At 37.2% G+C, this 20,432-nt stretch overlaps 1 protein-coding gene across 4 annotated transcripts in view; it reads left to right on the top strand.

Annotated features, from left to right (window-relative positions):
* MYO3A (myosin IIIA) overlaps positions 1-20,432 on the top strand; it is a 241,353-nt gene that overhangs the window by 133,025 nt on the left and 87,896 nt on the right. For all 4 annotated transcript variants that reach the window (XM_082740863.1, XM_082740865.1, XM_082740866.1 and 1 more), the window contains exons 18-20: positions 1,601-1,727; positions 6,032-6,242; positions 9,253-9,400. In XM_082740863.1, coding sequence (XP_082596989.1) covers positions 1,601-1,727; positions 6,032-6,242; positions 9,253-9,400 — 486 coding nt within the window. The remainder of the gene's footprint in view (positions 1-1,600; positions 1,728-6,031; positions 6,243-9,252; positions 9,401-20,432) is intronic.

The following is a 20,432-nucleotide window of genomic DNA, read 5'->3' on the forward strand; positions in this document are numbered from 1 at the left end:
CTCCTGCCCATTCTACGCTTCCGTCTGCCTCCAATCCGTTCATTTCCACATCCTGGCAGAGTCATGTTTCAAAGATCACAGCTGCCTACTTTGGAATCTCTAGTGGCTCTCCATGGCCCTTTGAATGAAACCCACACCCTTTCTGGTAGCACAGAGGGCCTGGCTGGTCTTGTCCAAGCTCACCTCTGTGGCCCCTATGACACCCACATCCCTGCCCCTTACTCGCCGTCCTCCAGCCCCACTCTGGCCTTCTTTCTGCAAAGTAGGCTCTTGTCCTTGCTGTCCCCTCTGCCTGGAACAGTCTGATTCAGTTCTTTCCTGGCTGACTCCCTTGTCATCCAGGTCTCTGCTTCCCAAAGGACTGCCTTCTCTAACCTCCCCACCTCAAAAGGCCCTCCCTGCCCTCCCCAGTCACAATCACTCCTCATTTTATTTCCTTCACATTTTATTTATATTTTCCTCTCATTTTATTTCCTTCACAGCCCATTTAGTTACTGAAAATGTCACGTTCATCTCTTTGTTTGTTTTCTTAATGTCGGCCTTCTCCTTGCCTGAAGACCCCAAGGAAACAAATGTCTTCTCTTGCCTCTGCTGATACCCCTGTGACTAGAGCAGGCCTGGCAGAAAGTATATGTTGCACCAGATAAGTAAGAACATAGAGAGTAAAGGATATGTCTGTATAGTCATTCAATAAATATATTTAAGGTTTATATATTCATTTAATCTGTACTCATATATATGTTATATATGAATGAATAAATACCCCTGAAGATTTTTTTCATATACTTTTCATGATAGTTTTTAGCATGAATTGGGATGTTGGAACAGATGGGATAATCATTTCTGATAAGTGTAGGAGCTGAGTTAGAATCAAGGCAGCAACATAAGACATAAAGGCATAAGACATAAAGGATTTTGTCTATTTCCAATACTTTACTGCACTTGAACATAGTTGGAATAACAACTACAATGAGCATAGTCTACTTGGCAAAATGCCTCCAGTGCCTCCAAGAACAGTGGTGGGTGTGTGTGTGTTTCTGATGTATTTTGATGTACCTTATTTAAAAGGGTTTTACCACTCTAGACTCCAAGCTGTTGTGCAGAGTTTTCATGCCTAAACTTAAATCACATGTGTCCTTTGATTTGGGCACTGGGCTCTTTGGATTTCTCTTTCCTCATTCTCATTTATCCACACATAAAATGTCACTCTTAAGATTGCCTCAAGGGAAAGGAGCATCTGGACAGGACCATGTTAAAGTTCTGAAGTTCAGTTTCACGTAGATAGATTGCTCTGTGGCCTAAGGAATTCAATTATTTCTACTTCCTCCTAGGGGAGCTCCTCGTTTCTATTTTTTACTGGTATTTGCATTCATAAAATATTATTTTAGCACTCCCTGGCAAAGAGGCACCATGTCCACCTCTCATACTAAAATGACTGAGGAGACTGAGCCTACGTGGGTCTCAGAAGCTGACATCATCCTTTGCGGAATGACCTGGTGCTGGAGCCTTGGGAATCTTGCCCGCTCTGTCCCCAGCCATCGCCACCGCCTTGCTATCCTCCAGGGGAGGGTGATGCTAACATCTGTATGGTGTTTTTCAGCAACTTGGAAGTATATACAGTATACTGGCTGCAATCTTGAATGTGGGCAACATTGAGTTTTCTTCCGTGGCAACTGAACACCAGATTGACAAGAGCCACATTTCCAATCACGCAGCTCTGGAGAACTGTGAGTGTTACTATCTTCTGCTCAAAACTGAACTCTTGAAAAATGCCTAATGAAATACTGTAAGTGTCTCATAAAGATAATCTCAGGCAGTTGTACTTATCTGGAATCCTAAAAAAGAATACTCTGATTCAATTTGCATAAAATGAAGTTTTTAAAGGCCAATATTTGAAACAGATCTTCATGCCTACAAATGAACCGATTACTGTAGAGAACTTTTCTCAAGATTAGGCTTTCCTATTTTAGGAGCTATTGATGTTTCAATGTAAAAACACAGAAAATATCACTAAAATTTAGTAAACTGATATGAAAGGAGTAAACGCTATTATTTTATAGATTTAGCATCTGTATCCTTTTATAAGTAATAAAGACTTGTATATTTATTTTCATACTGGGTGGTTTTTATACTCACCCTGGGTTGACTGACTTTACGATCATTTTCTTTTCTTTTTTTTTTTAAGATTTTTTAAATTTATTTGAGAGAGATCACAAGCAGGCAGAGAGAGAGGGGGAAGAAGGCTCTCAGCTGAGCAGAGAGCCCGATGCAGGGCTGGATCCCAGGACCCTGAGATCATGACCTGAGCCGAAGGCAGAGGCTTAACCCACTGAGCCACCCAGGCGTCCTATGATCATTTTCTATATAAGAAAAGTGCATCATGGTATTTGCTTCAAATCAACATTTTTCTCTAACTAGCAAAGTTTGATGAATTATTCCAATAACTTGAGTTTTCCCATTGATCGTGTGGTGACATAGCTTTCTTATTTAGAATATACACTTTTTAAAAAATTTTTAATATGGTCATAAGCCCCCATAGTTCCAGATTTTTTAGACATTTCATTCATAACTTAAGGAATTATGATACAAGTTTTTATTTATATGTATTTTTTCTGATTTATACTTAATGAGGAACAGAATGAGAGGTTTTAGGGTAATTTCAGGGGACAAAATGCCAGGCATCCTGGCCTGAACCTGTCCCCAGATCCCTACCATCTCCCTCCCACCGTGTCTCTGGGACCAGCTCAGTCATACAGCAGGTTCGGCGTGTAATGATTGGCATGGATCGGGGAACCTGCTCTAATTTTTCTTATATAAAAAAAGTCAATTGGCACAGAAGGTTTTAGACTGATATTTATTGATTGATTTTCTGAGCCATAGAAGCCCACAGCAAGCTGGGCCTTCTTTTAGCCAATGTACTGCGGGTTGCTTAAATCCCAGGCTGACCCTTTGTTCAGCAATCAAGTAGTTTTTGGTGCCCATGAGCCAGTAGCTCTGAGCTGATCTGTAGCTCCCAGCAGTCCTCAGTTATCAGAAACAGAAGGAAAAAACAGAAAACTCTAATGATGGATTCAAATTTAACCATTGATTATAATTAGGAAAGTTATCAGCAGTGAATAGAATGATTTACAATAGAGCTATGTTGTAGATATTCATATACTTAGAAACTAACAAACTAAGAAATGACTTTGGTAAGTGAGAACCTTTATTCTGAATAGAAGGAGACAGTCAAATGGGTCATAGAAGGTTAATGTGAATGGGAATGTAGGTAAAATTAATTCAAGTGCTTTCTGGAGTAGCCATTCATAGAAAATAGAAATTTTTGCTGACTTACTTAAAATCTCTTGTAATTAAGTTGCAAGGAATTATCTGCAAACCAAGGCCATGTTTCCTGATGGATTTATAGGTGCATTGTTTCAATCAGGCACCTGTTCTGTCTATTCTATTCTATAAATAGCTCTCAAAACTGACTATTTCTTTTTATCTCCATTATCATCATTCTCACTGAAGACACTGTCACCTCTCAGCTGAGCTAAGGGACCTCCCAGTTGTCCCTTCACATCAACCCTTGAGCTTTTCCAGGCCATTCTCCATAGTCATTCAGAAACCACTGAGTGCGTGAGCAGTAGGTTCTCTCAGTGCCCCTCTTCCCCTCCTTGAACTTCCTCTCCCTCTTCTCCTTCTTAATTCCCACTTAAATTTCTTGATTAGTTTAACATTCCTTCTGGATAAAGATGATCAAAACGAGAAGTCTGTCTTATAAGGTATTATACTTAGTAATATATTCCCAGGTAGAATGCTTGGCATATAGTAGACACTCAATAAATATACGTCGAATGAATGAACAATGTAGGAATAGAAATAGACATATTAATCAATGGGAGACACTATCCAGGTAGAATTACTGGAAATGGCATTACAAAATCGCTAGGGAGTCAGTGCTGTAGGGACAGTGAACTGGCTAGCCATTTGGGAGAAGAGCCTGAATTCTTGTCATATACCATATACCAAAATAAATTCCAAACCTTTATCAATTTAAAGGCAAAAAATCATAAAAGCACAAGACAAAGTACATTTATATAATTCTGAGATGAGAAAAGACTTGAAGGATTTTATGTGCAGAAAAGCAAAAGCAGAAAGGATTTTTTAATGGATATTTGACTATATAAAAATTAAAAACTTTCATACTAACAAAAGAAAAATAAATGAAATTACAATACAAGTGAAAAATGAGAGAAAATATTTCTAACACATATATAAGCAACATGTGTGAGCTATAAAGAACTCTTCTAAGCTGATTAGGAAAAGACAAATATATCAATGATAAAAGGCCATTTATAAAATAAAACCACAAATCCCTAATAAAAATATGAATAGAAGAAAGTATTTAGCTTCACTAGGAGTCAGTTAAAAACAAATTGAAAAACAAAGGCATTTTTTCCTATCAAATTGGTCATTTTCAAAAAATAATAATCTGTTGGTGTCCATGAAATTGCATTGAAATTATTGGTTTTTTACTTGGCTGATAATAACGTAATTGGTTCAGAGATTCTAAAAAACAGCTAAATAGTATATATCAAAAGGCTTACATATGTTTATATACTCTGGACTAGTTGTTGAACTTAGGCACTTTATGCTAAGACAATAATACAAGAACCTAGCTTCATGCCCAAAATATTTATCCCAGCATTCTTTATAATGATGAACATATGGAAATGACCTAAACATCCAACAACTTAAAAATTGTTTATATATTATGACATAGAGCAGAATATTATATAGCAAATTAAATCATTTATAAGCAATATTTAACAAAATGAGAAATGCTTAAGATACTTTATTAAGATGAAATGTATGTGCAGGGTAACAGCAAAAAACATGCTTAAAGGAAAAAATGCAGAATATTAACTTCAAAGGTAAGATTTCTGCAGTGACTTTGTGTTACTTCCACAGTGTGAAAAAAATTTTTTTTCAATTTTTTTAAGATTTTAAAATTTTATTTATTTGTCTCAGAGAGAGAGTACATAAGCAGGGGAAATGGCAGGCAGAGAAAAAAGCAGGCTGTTCACTGAGCAAGGAGCTCAATGCAGGACTCAATCCCAGGACCCTGGGCTCATGACCCGAGCTGAAGCCAGATACTTAACCAACTGAGCCACCCAGGCATCCCTGAAAAAAGAAAAAAATTATTTAATTAAGGTTCAATGATCCCAGCCATACAGCCAAGAAATAGCTTGTCCCAAACGCTAAAAGTAAGTTCAAAATATTGAAAATAATTTGAAAGGAGAACCACTGATTTTAAAAAATAGTCTGTCATGTAATAGTTTGGCTTAAAGATGTTTACTGTATTCAAAAATAAGTTTTCTCCACTGAATTTAAATATTATTTATTTAAAATCCCCTGTGATATTTATCATTAAATATAAGTAAGTGTTCCAGGCATCACATTTTAACAAACTTCAGTAATTAAAATGTATAACTGAGAAGTAGTATGATTAAATATATATATATGTGTGTGTGTGTGTGTCAAGATAAGGTTTATGCTTTTTTGGTTAAATAGTGCAGAAGTTACATAAAATACATTTGTTTTGGTTTATCCCTAAAGTCTAAGTAAATCTTCTAATTAATTTCTGCATTTAAAAAAATATGTATGTAGTAATGAGTATCGAAATTATCCCAAATCTATTCTTTATTTAAATGAATAATTTAAATTTTACATTATTTAACATAATTCAATGACATTATATTTGGCATTACATAAACAACCACTGGCTGGTGTGAATGTTTTCCCTGCTGTCAGCCAGTTCAGTCTGGGTTGTGCTGTATTATACGTCAGCCTACATTTGACCAGTCAAATAGAGAAAATGATCAAGACCCAGGACAACTACTGTAAAGGAACTTATTTTTACATTATGAAGTCTTCCCATATTTATTTCATGTCATTGGAAGAAGGCAGACTGAGACGTTTTCATTCTATGGGAAGCGACTGCATGGCGGTGACTTTTTCTAACAGCACCTCTGGTTCTTTCTTCCAGCTGCTTCTCTGCTTTGCATTCAGGCAGATGAGCTCCAAGAAGCTCTCACCTCCCACTGTGTGGTCACTAGAGGAGAAACCATCATACGACCCAATACCGTAGAAAAAGCCACTGACGTCCGAGATGCCATGGCGAAAACTTTATACGGGCGGCTCTTTAGTTGGATAGTCAATCATATCAACAGCTTACTGAAGCATGGCGCCTCACTAAGGTAAAATTCCTATGGAGACATTTTTTCCCCAAATGTCACGTGATATAGATCTGTTTTCTAATTTACAGATTTGTATAGGAGTCCTTCCGAGGGATGTTCCTAATGTTACCGTGTCATTATTAGTTCTCTTTCAATAGATCTGCTTTATTTCCTAGTAGCACTTTATTTGGCCAGATAGCTATAAAATTTTTAAAGTGCTGGAACATAAAATAGTAGCAACATGAGCAAACATAATAGAAAGTGAATTTTTCCTGTGACATCTTATCCATGTATATGTTCTTTTCATAAGAGAGTGTGTTGTGAAGTATAAACCATTTGATACTTGCATGAAATGTCATTTTAGCAGGGGTTTTTTTTCATGTTTTCTTTGTTCTAAGGGATCATATTAACTCTTGAAGACAAAGGAAAACTTTCTCTTTATATTTTAACTGTCACCATAGCCCTGTAAGGGTAAGTCTTATGACCTGTAATGAAATTTGGTTCAGAAACACTCTAAATAAATAGTAAATGACAGAACCCTTATCTAAACAATAATGTTATTTGACCATAAGTCTATGCCCTCATCTTAGAAATAAAGAATCACAGCCACCATTAACTGAATGCTGTCTGTGTACCTACCAGGAGTTGTGCATAGATATAAGTCCCTACGTTTACACCTAAAACTTTGTTCTGCCACAAATTATACAATCTGTAGAAATCTGTATACAAAAAAATAAGATAGCTGCTGACCTTAAGTTACCTTGCTCACATTTGCTTGCTAAGCATAAAAGACCATTTTATACACATTTCAGATGAGTAACTCACTCTCATTTTTCCACTAAAATACATATCCAAAACGCCTCAGAGAATGTCCATTATTCTTCCCTGTTCTCAACTCTGGATCCCTCAGAATTGCTTCTTGCCTCCCTGTAGCCTATCTGACTGGGTCTGCAAATCAAATCCAATTTGCCCATTAGGATTTAACAGTCAAGATACTTTGTATGTTCCTGTGTAGCCATCTGTAGGATGCCACATTTTCAGATGAAAATGGAAACATTCGAGAATTTTCAGTATCTGTATAGTCCACAGACAGCCTCGCTGTGTTAGTTACCATCTGCATGTCTGGCCCCTCAGTGGTACCCGGAAGAGTACAACCCAAGCAGGCGATCTTCTGAAAATTCAGCTACAGCCTAGTCCCTCTTTAGTCACTTTCCTTTCCCTACAATAAAGGAAGCTATCCGAAGCTTAGATTTTTAAATTTTTTTTTACAGAATGTTTAAGAAACTAAAATAGGACCATTCAAATGGTTTAGTTCAATCTGGAAAGATTTACATTTAAGATTTCGAAGAGCCTACATTCTGTGCCAGGCTCTGCCGCTAACTTGTTGTGCAGCCCTGGGCAAGTCACTGCCTTTCTTTGCATCTGTCCTCTTCAGCCTGTTCAGTAAAGGCATGGAATGACAACTCAGTGGTCTTAATTGTTGGCAGGTAACTTGGAGGCTTTAAAGAATCTCTTGAAAACTACATTCTTCACTCCAAAATAAAAAATGGACACCTACCCACCAAAATACGGCACATGATTGTGACTCCAGACCCTTGATGGCCATTAGCAGATCCCAGTTTAAGAATCCCTGAACAAGGTCAACTCCAAGGTCCTCCTGGTTCTAACACATTATTAGACAAGTTAAATATCTATCTCAGTGGGATCCTGTGAAACAACAGTTTTTTTAAAGAATGATAATTCTGACTAAACCAGCAAATATTTATACTCATTCTTCATAAATAGGAATTTTTCTGAAGTACTTGGATAGCTTTCCATTTGTCCATCCCGTCACAGCGTTCTGGAACTTTGCATTCTAAGTTCAGTCAATTCTTCCAAATACAGAGAATATATTTCACTTCTCAGCGTGCAGCTAACAGCAGTCATTTCCAAATCACCTCCTCACACAGCACCAAGAGTTAACCTAGGTTACATAAATAGTGAATACAGAGAGATGTTTATACTCTCTCAATTTTTTTTCAAGTAGGCTCCACAACGGATTTGAACTCATGACCCTGAGATTAAGACCCAAGATAAAACTAAGAGTCTTGACACTCAACCTGCAGAGCCACCCAGGCACCTCTATTCTCTCCTTTTTAAAATGACATGAAAGTATCTTTGCAATGCATATATTTCTTGGGGGAGGGGTAAACTTTTGACCAAGTATCTAACTTTTAATGAACAGAGAGGAATTAATTATTATGGAGGAACAGGAAAAGCATGCATTTGGAATATTTAATTATAAAATAGTTATTTAGGGTGCCTGGGTGGCTCAGTTGGTTAAGCATCTGCCTTTGGCTAAAGTCAAGATCCTGGAGCCCTGGGATTGCCCCAGGTCTGCCTCCCTGCTCAGCAGAGTCTGGACCCTCACCCTGCTCATGCTCTCTCTCTCTCTCTCTCTCTCTCTCACTCTCTCTCAGATAAATAAAACCTTTTAAAAAACTAATAAAATAATATTTAACTGCATTTTAAAGTATTTGATTATAAAATAAATCCAAATATATTTATAACTTTCTCCAGGTTACTGTTTATTTATATTAAATAATTATGAAGGAATAACTCAAAAGTAAATATTGATTCTTTAAGAGAGGTAAATATTTTTAGCAACATGTTTTAATTGTCCTAAAGTGGGAGACTAAAGATACTCTTACACAGAAATTTTACTTTTCTGTTATAATTTTTACTGAACCTATTTTTGCTGTTTGGAGTGCTGGCCAGGTTTTCCCTATGATTCAGGACTCAGGGCTATGATCTTACATCCGTGAACCTCCAGGAGAAAGTGAAGGAGCTGTGTCTGTAGTACAAGGCAAATCGTGTATCTTTTATATATTAAAGTTAATGCTACCTACTTTATATTCATTGGAGAAATTTTCACTCTCCATCATGGTAGTAGTTTCTTAGTTAAATCACAAAAGTATCCTTGAAGATACCCCACTATACATTCCCTCTTGAGAAAGTAAGAACTCAAAATCCTGCCTCTTCAATTTTCCAGTGAGAATGGTGATGAACTAAGCATCGGTATTCTGGATATATTTGGCTTCGAAAATTTCAAAAAAAATTCCTTTGAGCAGCTGTGCATTAATATTGCAAATGAACAAATTCAGTATTATTTCAATCAACATGTGTTCACCTGGGAACAGGTAAGTCAAACCACGATAGAGAGGCATGCCTGTGTATGTGTTATATGCAGAATTCTACCAACAAAGCAGGACTTCACAGTTTTCAAACCTTAAACAGATTGGCAAAGGAAAGATTTTCTTTTCTCTGTGTGTTTAGTAAAAACAAAAACAAAACCAGAAAACAAGTATAATTTCGTTGTGTCTCAAAGTGTGGTATTGAATGTCCTCCATTGAAAATGAATGCACCCTGCCAGAAAACCTAGCAGGTCTGAGCCTGTGTAAACAAAGTTTCCTTTGGAAATTTAAGGAAGCAGATGTGTCCAACTGTTCCTCTTTCTGTAGACTGCATAGCTGAAATTCTGTGTGAAATTTAAATATCTGTCTAAAATGCATTAAACTTCAAAATTCCCGTAACTAGGCAACGGAACACAAGATAATGGGTTTGATGCAAATGCCACGAAATGGCAATTTTGTCAGGGTACAACGTGTAATTTATGATTCAGCTTCAAAAATCAGAGACTTACTTGAATTGCATTTGGCAAAGCTGTAGTATTGAAATTATTTAAACTATTTTATCAGGTCTAAGAGAAGCTGTCGTATTTTCTATCATTTCGTATGTCATTGGGCTCCCTTTAATAGTATGAAATTGTTTTGTGCTTACAGATTAGAACCAAAGTTTTTATTTAAATTTGAGATAAATTAGAGGGACATATACCTCTTTCAATTCAAAATAGGTTTATTGAGAATTTACTTCAGAATTGCATTGTGAAAACACTAGTACCAAAAGAAAAACACTTGACATTTCTTGGGCCCATAAAAAAAAAGGAGGGGGGACAAAAATATAAGATTTTATCTGTGTTTGCATAGCTTTCATCTACCCCAGGAGCTGGTCCACCAAAATTTCATTCCTTCTCTTCTTTCTCATTCTCTGTCTTTGTCTGTCTCTCTGCTCTCTGCTAGTGCCATCCCGCAGTCTGGATAAATAATGAAATCTTTAAAAATCATTAAAAAAAAAAAGCCCTTCTCCAACTTGCTTATCTCTTAGCCATGGCCTCTCTCTTCCTTCATAGCCAAACTTCTTGAAAGCATGTTCAGTATTCATTGCGCTGGATTGATTTCTGCCCCACCTGCATGCGCTGAATTTGCAGCATCTGGCTCTGACATCTCCCGCCCTACTGGAATGGACTTTCCTAATCTCATCAGTCATTATTTGTATCAGAAACATTTTAGTCTCTCCGTTATCAGCCCTACTGTAATTTTCAATGTGGTTGGCAGGTTCGTGTTTCTGGAAGACCCCTCCTCTGTCATCCCAAATACCACCTTTCTGTTACTTTTCCTGTACCATCCCATAGATGATTAGTTCTCAATCCTGGCTCCATATTAGAATGACTTGGGTAACTTTGTAAAATCCCAGTGCCCAGACCCTCTCCCAGACCAGTTAAATCAGGTCTCTTGGGATGAGACCCAGGCACCAATATCTTCTAAATTTTCCCACTCTATTCCAACATACAGCCAAGGTTGGGAATTACTGTCCTCAATGCTAACTGCCCTGAAGTGTTCTGTCCTTGACCCTCTTACACTCACTAGGAAAGATCATCTGTTTCCATTATTTCATTCATCCCTTCTTGCTAGTGATGCTCAAGCCCCCACCTCCCACCAATCCCACTTTTTGAATTCCTGACCTCCATTTAAGCGAGTTTCCGGAACTTTACCCGGAACTGAACTTGTCACCTTTCTTCTTCAGTAAGTGACATCTCTCTCCACCCACTTACTCATGCCAGGATGTCGTCTTACATTTCATTTCTTATTACTGAAATCCGGAAAATTACTGTGACTTGTTCATGTTCTTCCCTCCTCTAGGCTCCAGTAAAAAATATTTGGTTTATAATTCTGCCTTTCTCACTAGGCTGCAGACTCCTTGAGGTCAAGGATTATGTTTTAATTAATTTTGTATCTTCAGAGCCCAACATGTAGCGAGTACTCGATGAATGTTCATTAAATTAAATTGCTTTAATTCCTCACACTGCTCACAGAATCCTTTCTAACCAGAGCCTGAAATAAGTAAATTTTGTCTGTTTGTTTGTTTGGACTTTTCAATAGGCTTCTATTAGAATTACCTCCCTCATGGAACTGGGTACATCCTCATCTATTTCCTGTCTGATTAATTAACAGCCTGTCTTGGGAGATCTCTGTGATTCTTTTCTTTTGGAGTTGAGGCTAGAACCTGGTTTTATTGGAACTAACCTTTAAACCAATGTACATAATTTTCTCTTTTTTTTTAAGATTTTATTTATTTATTTGACAGAAAGAGAGAGAGACTGCAAGAGAGAATACAAGCAAGGGAAGTGGGAGAGGGAGAAGCAGGCTTCCTGCTGAGCAGGGAGCCTGACATGGGGCTCCATCCCAGAACCCTGGGATCATGACCTGAGCCAAAGGCCTTATGACTGAGCCATCCAGGCACCCCCATAATTTTCAATAATTATTTGCTTTTCACCTTTTATAGGTTGTTATAGTTAACAGTGCATTTTGTTTGATAGTCTTGAATTTTATCCATGATCCTAATGCTCTTAACGCTTTTTGCCTTTGGGCTTGATACAAATGAAACTATTCTGGAAGGCTCTTTTAAATATCCTTGAGAGACTTTCAAAACAAAACAACTCAAAATTGCCCCCAACAGGTTAAAATTTCAGCTAGAATCCAGGCCATTCACAATCCTTTCAAGTGCCTTCCTGGGGTAACTACTCAAGAATCCCTGCTTCCTAATCTTATAGGCCAAGCATTGGCAGCTGAGTGATCTGGTAGTTGCTGTGGGATTCGCTGGATATGGGATTAATCAGTGATTCTCTAGATTTTAACATGTGCGTGCACATGTTTGTTTTGTTTTGTTTTGTTTTGTTTTGTTTTTCCCCACTCTGTCACTTCTCTGTGAATGCAAAAATTGTAACTGAGAAATGCTAACTACAGCTGCGTGTTGTAGCTATCACAGGTCAGGAATATACTTACTCTGGGGCGCCTGGGTGGCTCAGTGGGTTAAAGCCTCTACCTTCAGCTCAGGTCATGATCTCAGTGTCCTGGGATCAAGCCTCACATCGGGCTATCTGCTCAGCAGGGAGCTTGTTTCCCCCTCTCTGCCTACTTGTGATCTCTTTCTCTCTCTCTCTGTCAAATGAATAAATAAAATCATAAAAAAACAAACAAAATAATAAGAATGCACTTACTCTGATTTCTGTAAGTGAGAAACAGCTGTTAAGCCAAAACATTAATTAAAGTCATGGTCACATTTTCTTGATCCAATAGAATCATAGGTTTGACTCAAGTGCACCTTGATTTAATAGTTCCGTAATTGCTTATAGGTAAGACATACCACTCTCGATTTTATGGACATTCAGATAATCTGAGCAGTCTGAGCAAGACAGAAGCCTCAGGCAACACCTTCACAGATGAAACAGCTTCTGGTTCTATTTAAACCAACAGACATTATCTCTACAGACAGTCAGTCCTACAACATCAGAGCCTTTATTTATGTTCCAATGAGCATATATAAGGAAAGGGTTTCCTTATTTAGCCCGAGTTAACTGATAGGTCATATACAGGACACTCCTGTGTATTATTTGTATTTGTAATATGTCAATTAATTAATTAATAATATGGGACACTTCAGCAAAGTTGGTTATAAAGGTATTTTGAATATCGTTTTCCCATTACTTCCTTTTTGTTGCTGTTAATGTTACCATTGAGAGAACCTGTGCCAGATGTGCAGGGCTGGCCCTGCTACAGGGCTTGAACTCACAACCCTGAGATCAAGATCTGAGCGGAAATCAAGAGTCCAGACTCCTGAGCCACCCAGGTGCCCCTCCCCCTTTACTTTCCCTTAAAACAATAATCAATAGACTACAGTAATACCAATAATCAATAGACTAAATTTTTAGTGAATGAATTTATGGCACTGACTTAATCCATAGTTTGCTGGATGCATAGTTTTCAAGAACACATGACTCCTGAGATTGTTTTGGAGTTTGATGCTGAAGCTGCTGTCCTTTTCCAGCGCTAGGTGAACTATTTTAAATATATTGATTTTAACAAAATTTAAAGGGACAATTTTATATCTAAAAACAGTGGTCTGAAAATCAAATAACAATCACAGCCCCCGTCCCTACAAATAATTAAGAGTATAGTTGTAACCTTGGAATGTTCAAGATTCAAACTCTTCTAAGTGAGTTGCAGCTGAAAAATGTATCATTAATTCTGTCAAAGTTTTTAATTCAACGAATAAGGTGTTCATGGATCAGCTTTCCCTATTATGTTTGTATTGGCGTCATTTGGGGATGTCTACTCCCATATTTTTCCAGAAGCTTTTAGTTAGCAGCTCAAAGGGCAGCAAACAAGTAGCTCCAAGTCTGGTAAGGGAGGCCTCTCTCTCTCTACAGGAGCCTTCACACTGGCTGTTAGCCAAGATTCTGCTTCTGTCACACGGACTGTTAGCCAAATTCTGCCTCTGTTTGCTTGTTTTGTTTGTTTTCTGCCTTTCTTCAATGTGAGAGAGAGGACACCGGTAATCAAAGTGTGATAGAAAGCTTGAAGTTCTCTTCAAGTTGTAATCAAGCTGATGCTGTAGTTGGTGGGTTTTGTCTGCTCTTTCAGTCGGGCACTACGGTGTAACGATGGTGGTGTAGCCCATTCAAAAGAAATGAACCCTGTTCCCTAGAAGTTTGTTTCAAATCAAGGGGAATGAACAACCAACCATTGATGAGTCACCAGTGGGCATCTGTTTGAGTTGGAACAAATGCCATTGTTCTTTGGAGCCCGTTAGGTATCCTACAAAGTGTTGTTCTAGAATCTTGAAGATTCACTCTACTTGCTTCTACTCCTACTTATACCAAAGGGGAACATTCTTATCCATCACGGGAACACATCTTCCTGGCTATTAATGGAACTAAAGTTCATTTTTAAAGTGAGCTATTAATATTTGTTCTGTAGAAGGATGTACATATATCATTTATATATCTGCCCGTGGGTTTAGAATTAAAATTTGGAAGTCATTTTATAAGCAGGAAACCATTTACAGCACATAATGGAAACAAGAACTGCAGTTACGGCTCTGGCTTCTCTTGGAGTAAGTAATGTACATGACTTTCCTCTCCAGCTGTTCATAGCCTAAAGTTTGAAGCTTTTGAGATGTTGAATATGGGCTCCAACACATAACTTGTGGCAATTACAAAGAACAAAAACCCATCCATTATACAGTATCTACACTTTCAACTTTTTTTTACATTACAAAGTAAAAAGAGTCAGTCATCTGATTAAAAAAAAAAATGTGGGGGTAATTCAAATAGATCCCTTGTGAATCTCTTCAAGTTGTTTTGCTTGCAAAACGGATTTCTTCCCCATGAAACAAACCGTATGTGGGCCGTGGTGCTAGCATTAGTCTTATTTTAGCTCTCCAAGTAATAAAGGCCATTTTATAGGCATTTTCTTTAAGCATTAAAACAGCCATGCATTTAAGAAACCTTTTATACAGCAATGGACACCTGGGTGGCTCAGTCAGTTAAACATATGACTTCGACTCAGGTTATGATGTCAGGATTGTGGGATTGAGCCCCTCCTTAGACTCTGCTCAGTGGGGAGTCTGCTTGTCCCTCTCCCTTTCTAACTCCCTCCCCCTTACCCCACTTGTGCTCTCTCTCTCTCTCTCTCTCTCAAATAAAATAAAATCTTCAGAAAAAAAAAAGAAAGAAAGAAACCCTTGATACAAAACATCTTGCTGTTTAAATGCTTAGCCAAGGTTTGGGTTACTATTTGAGATCACATACAAATGTTCCTTAAACTTCTCACATACTGAGCGAGTCTGGAGGCTTAAGTGGGTAGGGGAAGAATAAATGGAAGTTGATATCCAAGTGATTGGGTCTGTGTGTGGAGCATCCCTACAGCAGCTCGAAGCTCTCCTGCTGGCTCTTGGCAGGCTGCCTCCTGGGCTCCTGTGTCCCCCTCATCCCTTGCCCCACACCCGTGCTACACACACAGTTTCTCTTTTATCAGTGAAGTTGGGTCAGCACCTCTAATGTGATGTGAGGATTTGTGGTACTTATTTTGATAATTTGGTATTGTTTTCAAACTTTTTAAAAATGTTTTCATGGGGCCCCTGGGTGGCTCAGTGGGTTAAAGCCTCTGCCTTCGGCTTAGGTCATGATTTCAGGGTCCTGGGATCGAGCCTCGCATCTGGCTCTCTGCTCAGCAGGGAGCCTACTTCCGCCTCTCTGCCTGCCTTGTGATTTCTCTCTCTGTCAAATAAATAAAATCTTTTAAAAAGTGTTTAAAAAATAAAAAAATATATTTTCATTATGATATAAAATAATTTTTAAAGGAATACATGATTGGAAGCATAGATCTATTCAATGACTCTAGTTTTCTTCATGTCAGGTTCGAGCCCAGTATTGACAAAACTGATCCTTATAAGCCAAAAACTGTCACCTGCCAGTAGAATATAAATTTGTAAGATCTTTTATAGCTTTTGAAGAGTTTTCAAGAGTAGGTATCCTATACAAAAAGTGCCTACGTTAGAATGTTCACCTTAGGGGACCTAGGTGGCTCAGTGGATTAAAGCCTCTGCCTTCGGCTCAGGTCATGATCCCAGGGTCCTGGGATCAAACCCCGAGTCAGGCTCTCTGCTCAGCAGGGAGCCTGCTTCTTCCTCTCTCTCTCTCTGCCTGCCTCTCTGCCTACTTGTGATCTCCGTCATCAAATAAATACATAAATAATCTTTTTTTAAAAAATGCTCATTTGAAAAAAAAAAAAAAGAATGTTCAGGTTAACATACATTGTTTCCTTTTTTGTTTTTCTGAAAAAGGAAGCTGCTCTAGGAAGCACCATAAAAACTTTTCCCCCCAATTTCATTAAATATATGTAAAATAAAACAAGTATGTTTTATTACAAATTACCCAAAATAGTTTCTCAATAATTTACTTGCTGAATTCTGAATCAGTGACCTGTGTCTTCCCAAATTAATGATGTGGCTTCCCATTAACATTTATGTAAAAATCAACAGGATCGTTGAGATCTGTTTTGTATAGAATGCACAGGAGAAGACATATTTCAAATCATAATTATTTTACATCAAGGGTTTAGATTTTTACAGCACACATATCACTACCTTGTTTTCTTCGTTTTTAGTTTTTACAAGTATTTAGTTACTTCAGTGAAATGTTCCTACTAAAAATACTGTGTGTGTGTGTGTGTGTGTATATATATATATATATATAAATAAAGAGAGTGAGTGGTAAAGTAAATGTGGTAAAATACTAGCAGTTGGAGAATTGGGGGAACTTTGGGCACACGGGAGTTCTTTGTACTATTCTTGCAACTTTTCTTTACATTTGATCTTACTTCAAAATGAAAGGCGGCGCAGTTTCCCTTTTCACTATCATAAAAACACTCAACTCACCTTGAGTAGTGATAGCCCCCTAAATCCTAGATTTTCGACCTTTAAAATGTTTTTCCTAGAATGAAGATTATTAGAATGAGGAACTTCTTCTCAATGGTTTCTTTCCTCTGGGGGCAGTGTTTCCATAAATGTGAACACTCATTGAGCAGTTGGTGAGTAAGAATTCTCTTCCTAAAAGGCAGACATCAAGGGATAAATGTGTTTATCTGGCTTCCTCCCCCTCCACCCGCCCCTTGCACATGTTCCATCAGCAGAAGGTTTATGCATTCATTCATAAGTTTCACAACACATTCAGGCAGTTTGGACATTTTGAAATGTTTGAATCAAAAGAAACCTAATTAGATCATCTATATATGACAGATAAAAATGACTCCTTGTTACTTACTCAGAGTCACAGTCTGGTGAAATAGAGCCTGGACCAGAATCTGGAAGTTCTGCTACATATCTGGGGTTCTTCTCACAAACAAACAAATAAGCAAAGTTGAGAAGAACCAGGGACCTAACAAAATAATATCTCATGTGGAAGAAAAGGGTGCTCTGTTGATTTGAAAGAAAGGAGAGAGGAAGAAAGGAAAAGAGAGAAAGGGGCAGTCTTTCACATGATAGGCCAAAGGGGTTCCATGCAAGACAGGAAGAAGGAAACTGGAGAGAACATCAGCACTGGGGCAGGCAGTGTTGGTAGCAGAGACTGGGACACTGGAGGAAGCAGAAACCATCTGAAAAGAAGGACATAGAACTAAGGGAACAATTGAAAAAGAAAATAGAGCACCAGCAAAGAAATCCTAGGATGTGACTTCAGGGTTACAATGGAAAGGCAGAGAGGCTATTCGCTGTGCCCTAAAGGACTGGGACCCTACCTTTTTGTCTTCATGTCTACCTTAACCAGGCCCACCTTCTCTTAAACATACATGTAGTAGGTGTTCCACGGATGTCTGAGGAATGTCAGTATGATGGTCTATCCAGAATGCTGCAAACCTAAATGGAATCTTGATATCATCCCTTGATATAAATCCTGTATTAAGTGGACTGTCCTTCTAAAAATAAAAGATACACTGATTTATGACTTCCAAATTGCAAACACAAGAAAATAAATATTGATGACCATCTATACCAACTGTTTAAAATACTTCTAGTTCTTAAATAGTTGAAACTATGGAGCAGTGTCAAACAATAGACTCACCTATGACCTCATTTCACAGGTGTAATTTCAGTGAAGGACTCCATTGCCCCCTGTTGTTACATATTCCCACCTTTCATAAAAGAAAAATATCATCTGAGCCAGATTCCTTGTTTGAAGCCCTGGTGATTTCAGGAAAATCTTTTGGAAATTTCATACTTAGATCATACTTAACCAAGGAGGTGAAAGAGCTGTATTCTCCCATGGTTTAATGATGAGGTGGTGCTGATGCAGTCTGCCTGTTTTCACAAATATGTGAAAATTAAACAATGTTTTCCTGAGCAACCAATGGGTCAAATGGAAATGGAAAGAAAACATCAAAGTACCTTGAGACAAATGGAAATGAAAACACCACATACCAAAATTTAGGGGATGCAGCAAAGGCAGTTCTAAGAGGGAGTTTGTAACAATGAAACATACATTAAGGGGGAAAAAAATCTCAAATAAATAAATTGAACTTTATACCTCAGTGAACTAGAAGAAACAAGCTAAGCTCAAATTTAGAAGGAGAGAAATAACAAAGATCAGAGCAGAAATAAATGAAGTAGAGACTAAAAAGACTATAGAAGAGAATAATGAAGCCAGGAGTTGTGTTTTGTTTTTTTTTTTTAAGATTTTATTTATTTATTTGAGAGAGCAAGAGAGCATGAGAGGGGAAAAGGTCAGAGGGAGAAGCAGACTCTCCATGGAGCTGGGAGCCCGATGTGGGACTCGATCCCAGGACTCCGGGATCATGACCTGAGTCGAAGGCAGTCACTTAACCAACTGAGCCACCCAGGAACTGTGGTTTGCCCTGGAACTGTGGTTTTTTAAAAAAAATAAATAAAATTGACAAATCTTCAGGAAGACTAGCCAAAAAAGAAAGAGAGAGGACTGAGTTAAATAATATTAGAAATGAAAATGAAGTCTTTACAGTTGTTATTAAAGAAATACTAATGATTATAAGAGACTACTATGAATATACCAACAAACTGGAAAACCTAGAAAAAATGGACAAATTTTTAGAAACACAAAACCAACAAGACTAAATCATGAAGAAATAGAAAATATCAACAAGTCAATTACTAGTAAAGAGATTGAATCAGTAATTAAAAATCTCCCAACAGAGAAAAGTCTAGGGCCATATAATTTCATTGGAAAATATTATCAATGAATTATTAAGGATTAATAATTAATAATGAACCAGTCTCAATTAATATAATCAATTATATAATAATTATTTTAATTAATTAATATAATTGATAATGAATAATATTTTATGACTATAATTATGGTGATTAATGTTCATATTGATAACATATTATACATAATTATTTATTTATTTTTCAATTAAGAATTAATTAATACCAGTTCTTCTCAAACTCTTTTGAAAATATAAAAGAGGTGGGAACTTCAAACTTACTTTATGAGGCAAACATTACCCTGATACCAAAATCAGGCAAGGACACTACCAGAAAAGAAAATTGCAGACCAATATCCCTGATGAACAATAGGTGCAAAAGTCTTCAACAAAATATTAGCAAACCAAATTTGACAATCCATTAAAACTATCACATACCATAATCAAGTGGAATTTATTCCAGGGCTACAAGGATGATTCAGCAGACACAAATCATTAATATAGTACACCAAATTAACAGAATGAAGCAGAAAAAGCAGTTGACAAAATTTAAAATCCATTCGTGATGAAAAAAAAAAAATTCTCAACAAAGTGGATATAGAGGGAACATACCTCAACATAGTAAAGGCCATATAGGACAAATCCACAGCTACCGTACTGAAAGGTGAAAGCTGAGAGATTTCCCTACATGATCAGGAATAAGACAAGGATGCCAGCTGTCACCAGTTTTATTCCACATAGTATTGGAAATCCTAGCCAGAGCAATTAGGCAAGAAATAAAAGGCATTGAAATTGGAAAGGAAGAAGTAAAATGGTTTCTATTTGCAGATGACATGAAATTCCATGTAGAGAACTCTCAAGACTCCACCAAAAAATTGTGAGAACTAATTCAACAAATTCAGTAAAGTTGCAGAATACAAAATCAGTATAAATCATTTATTTTTCTATACACTAACAACAATCTATCAGGAAAAAAATTAAGGTAACAGTCCTATTTATAATAACATCTAAAATAATAAAATACTTAGGAATAAAATTTAACCAAGGAGGTGAAAGAGCTGTATACTGAGAACTATAATACACTGAGGAAAGAAATAGAAGAAGCCATAAATAAATGGAAGAATTAATATTGTTAAAATGTCCAAAGCAATTTAGAGATACAGTACAGTCCCTAACAAAATTCTGATGGCATTTTTCACAGAAACAGTACAAACAGTCCTCAAATTTGTATCGAATCACAAAAGACCTCAAAAAGCCAAAGCAATCTCTTTTTTTTTTTTAAGATTTTATTTATTTATTTGACAGACAGAGATCACAA

This window comes from Mustela nivalis, assembly GCF_964662115.1.
Source record: "Mustela nivalis genome assembly, chromosome: 7".
Taxonomy (NCBI): Eukaryota; Metazoa; Chordata; class Mammalia; order Carnivora; family Mustelidae; genus Mustela; species Mustela nivalis.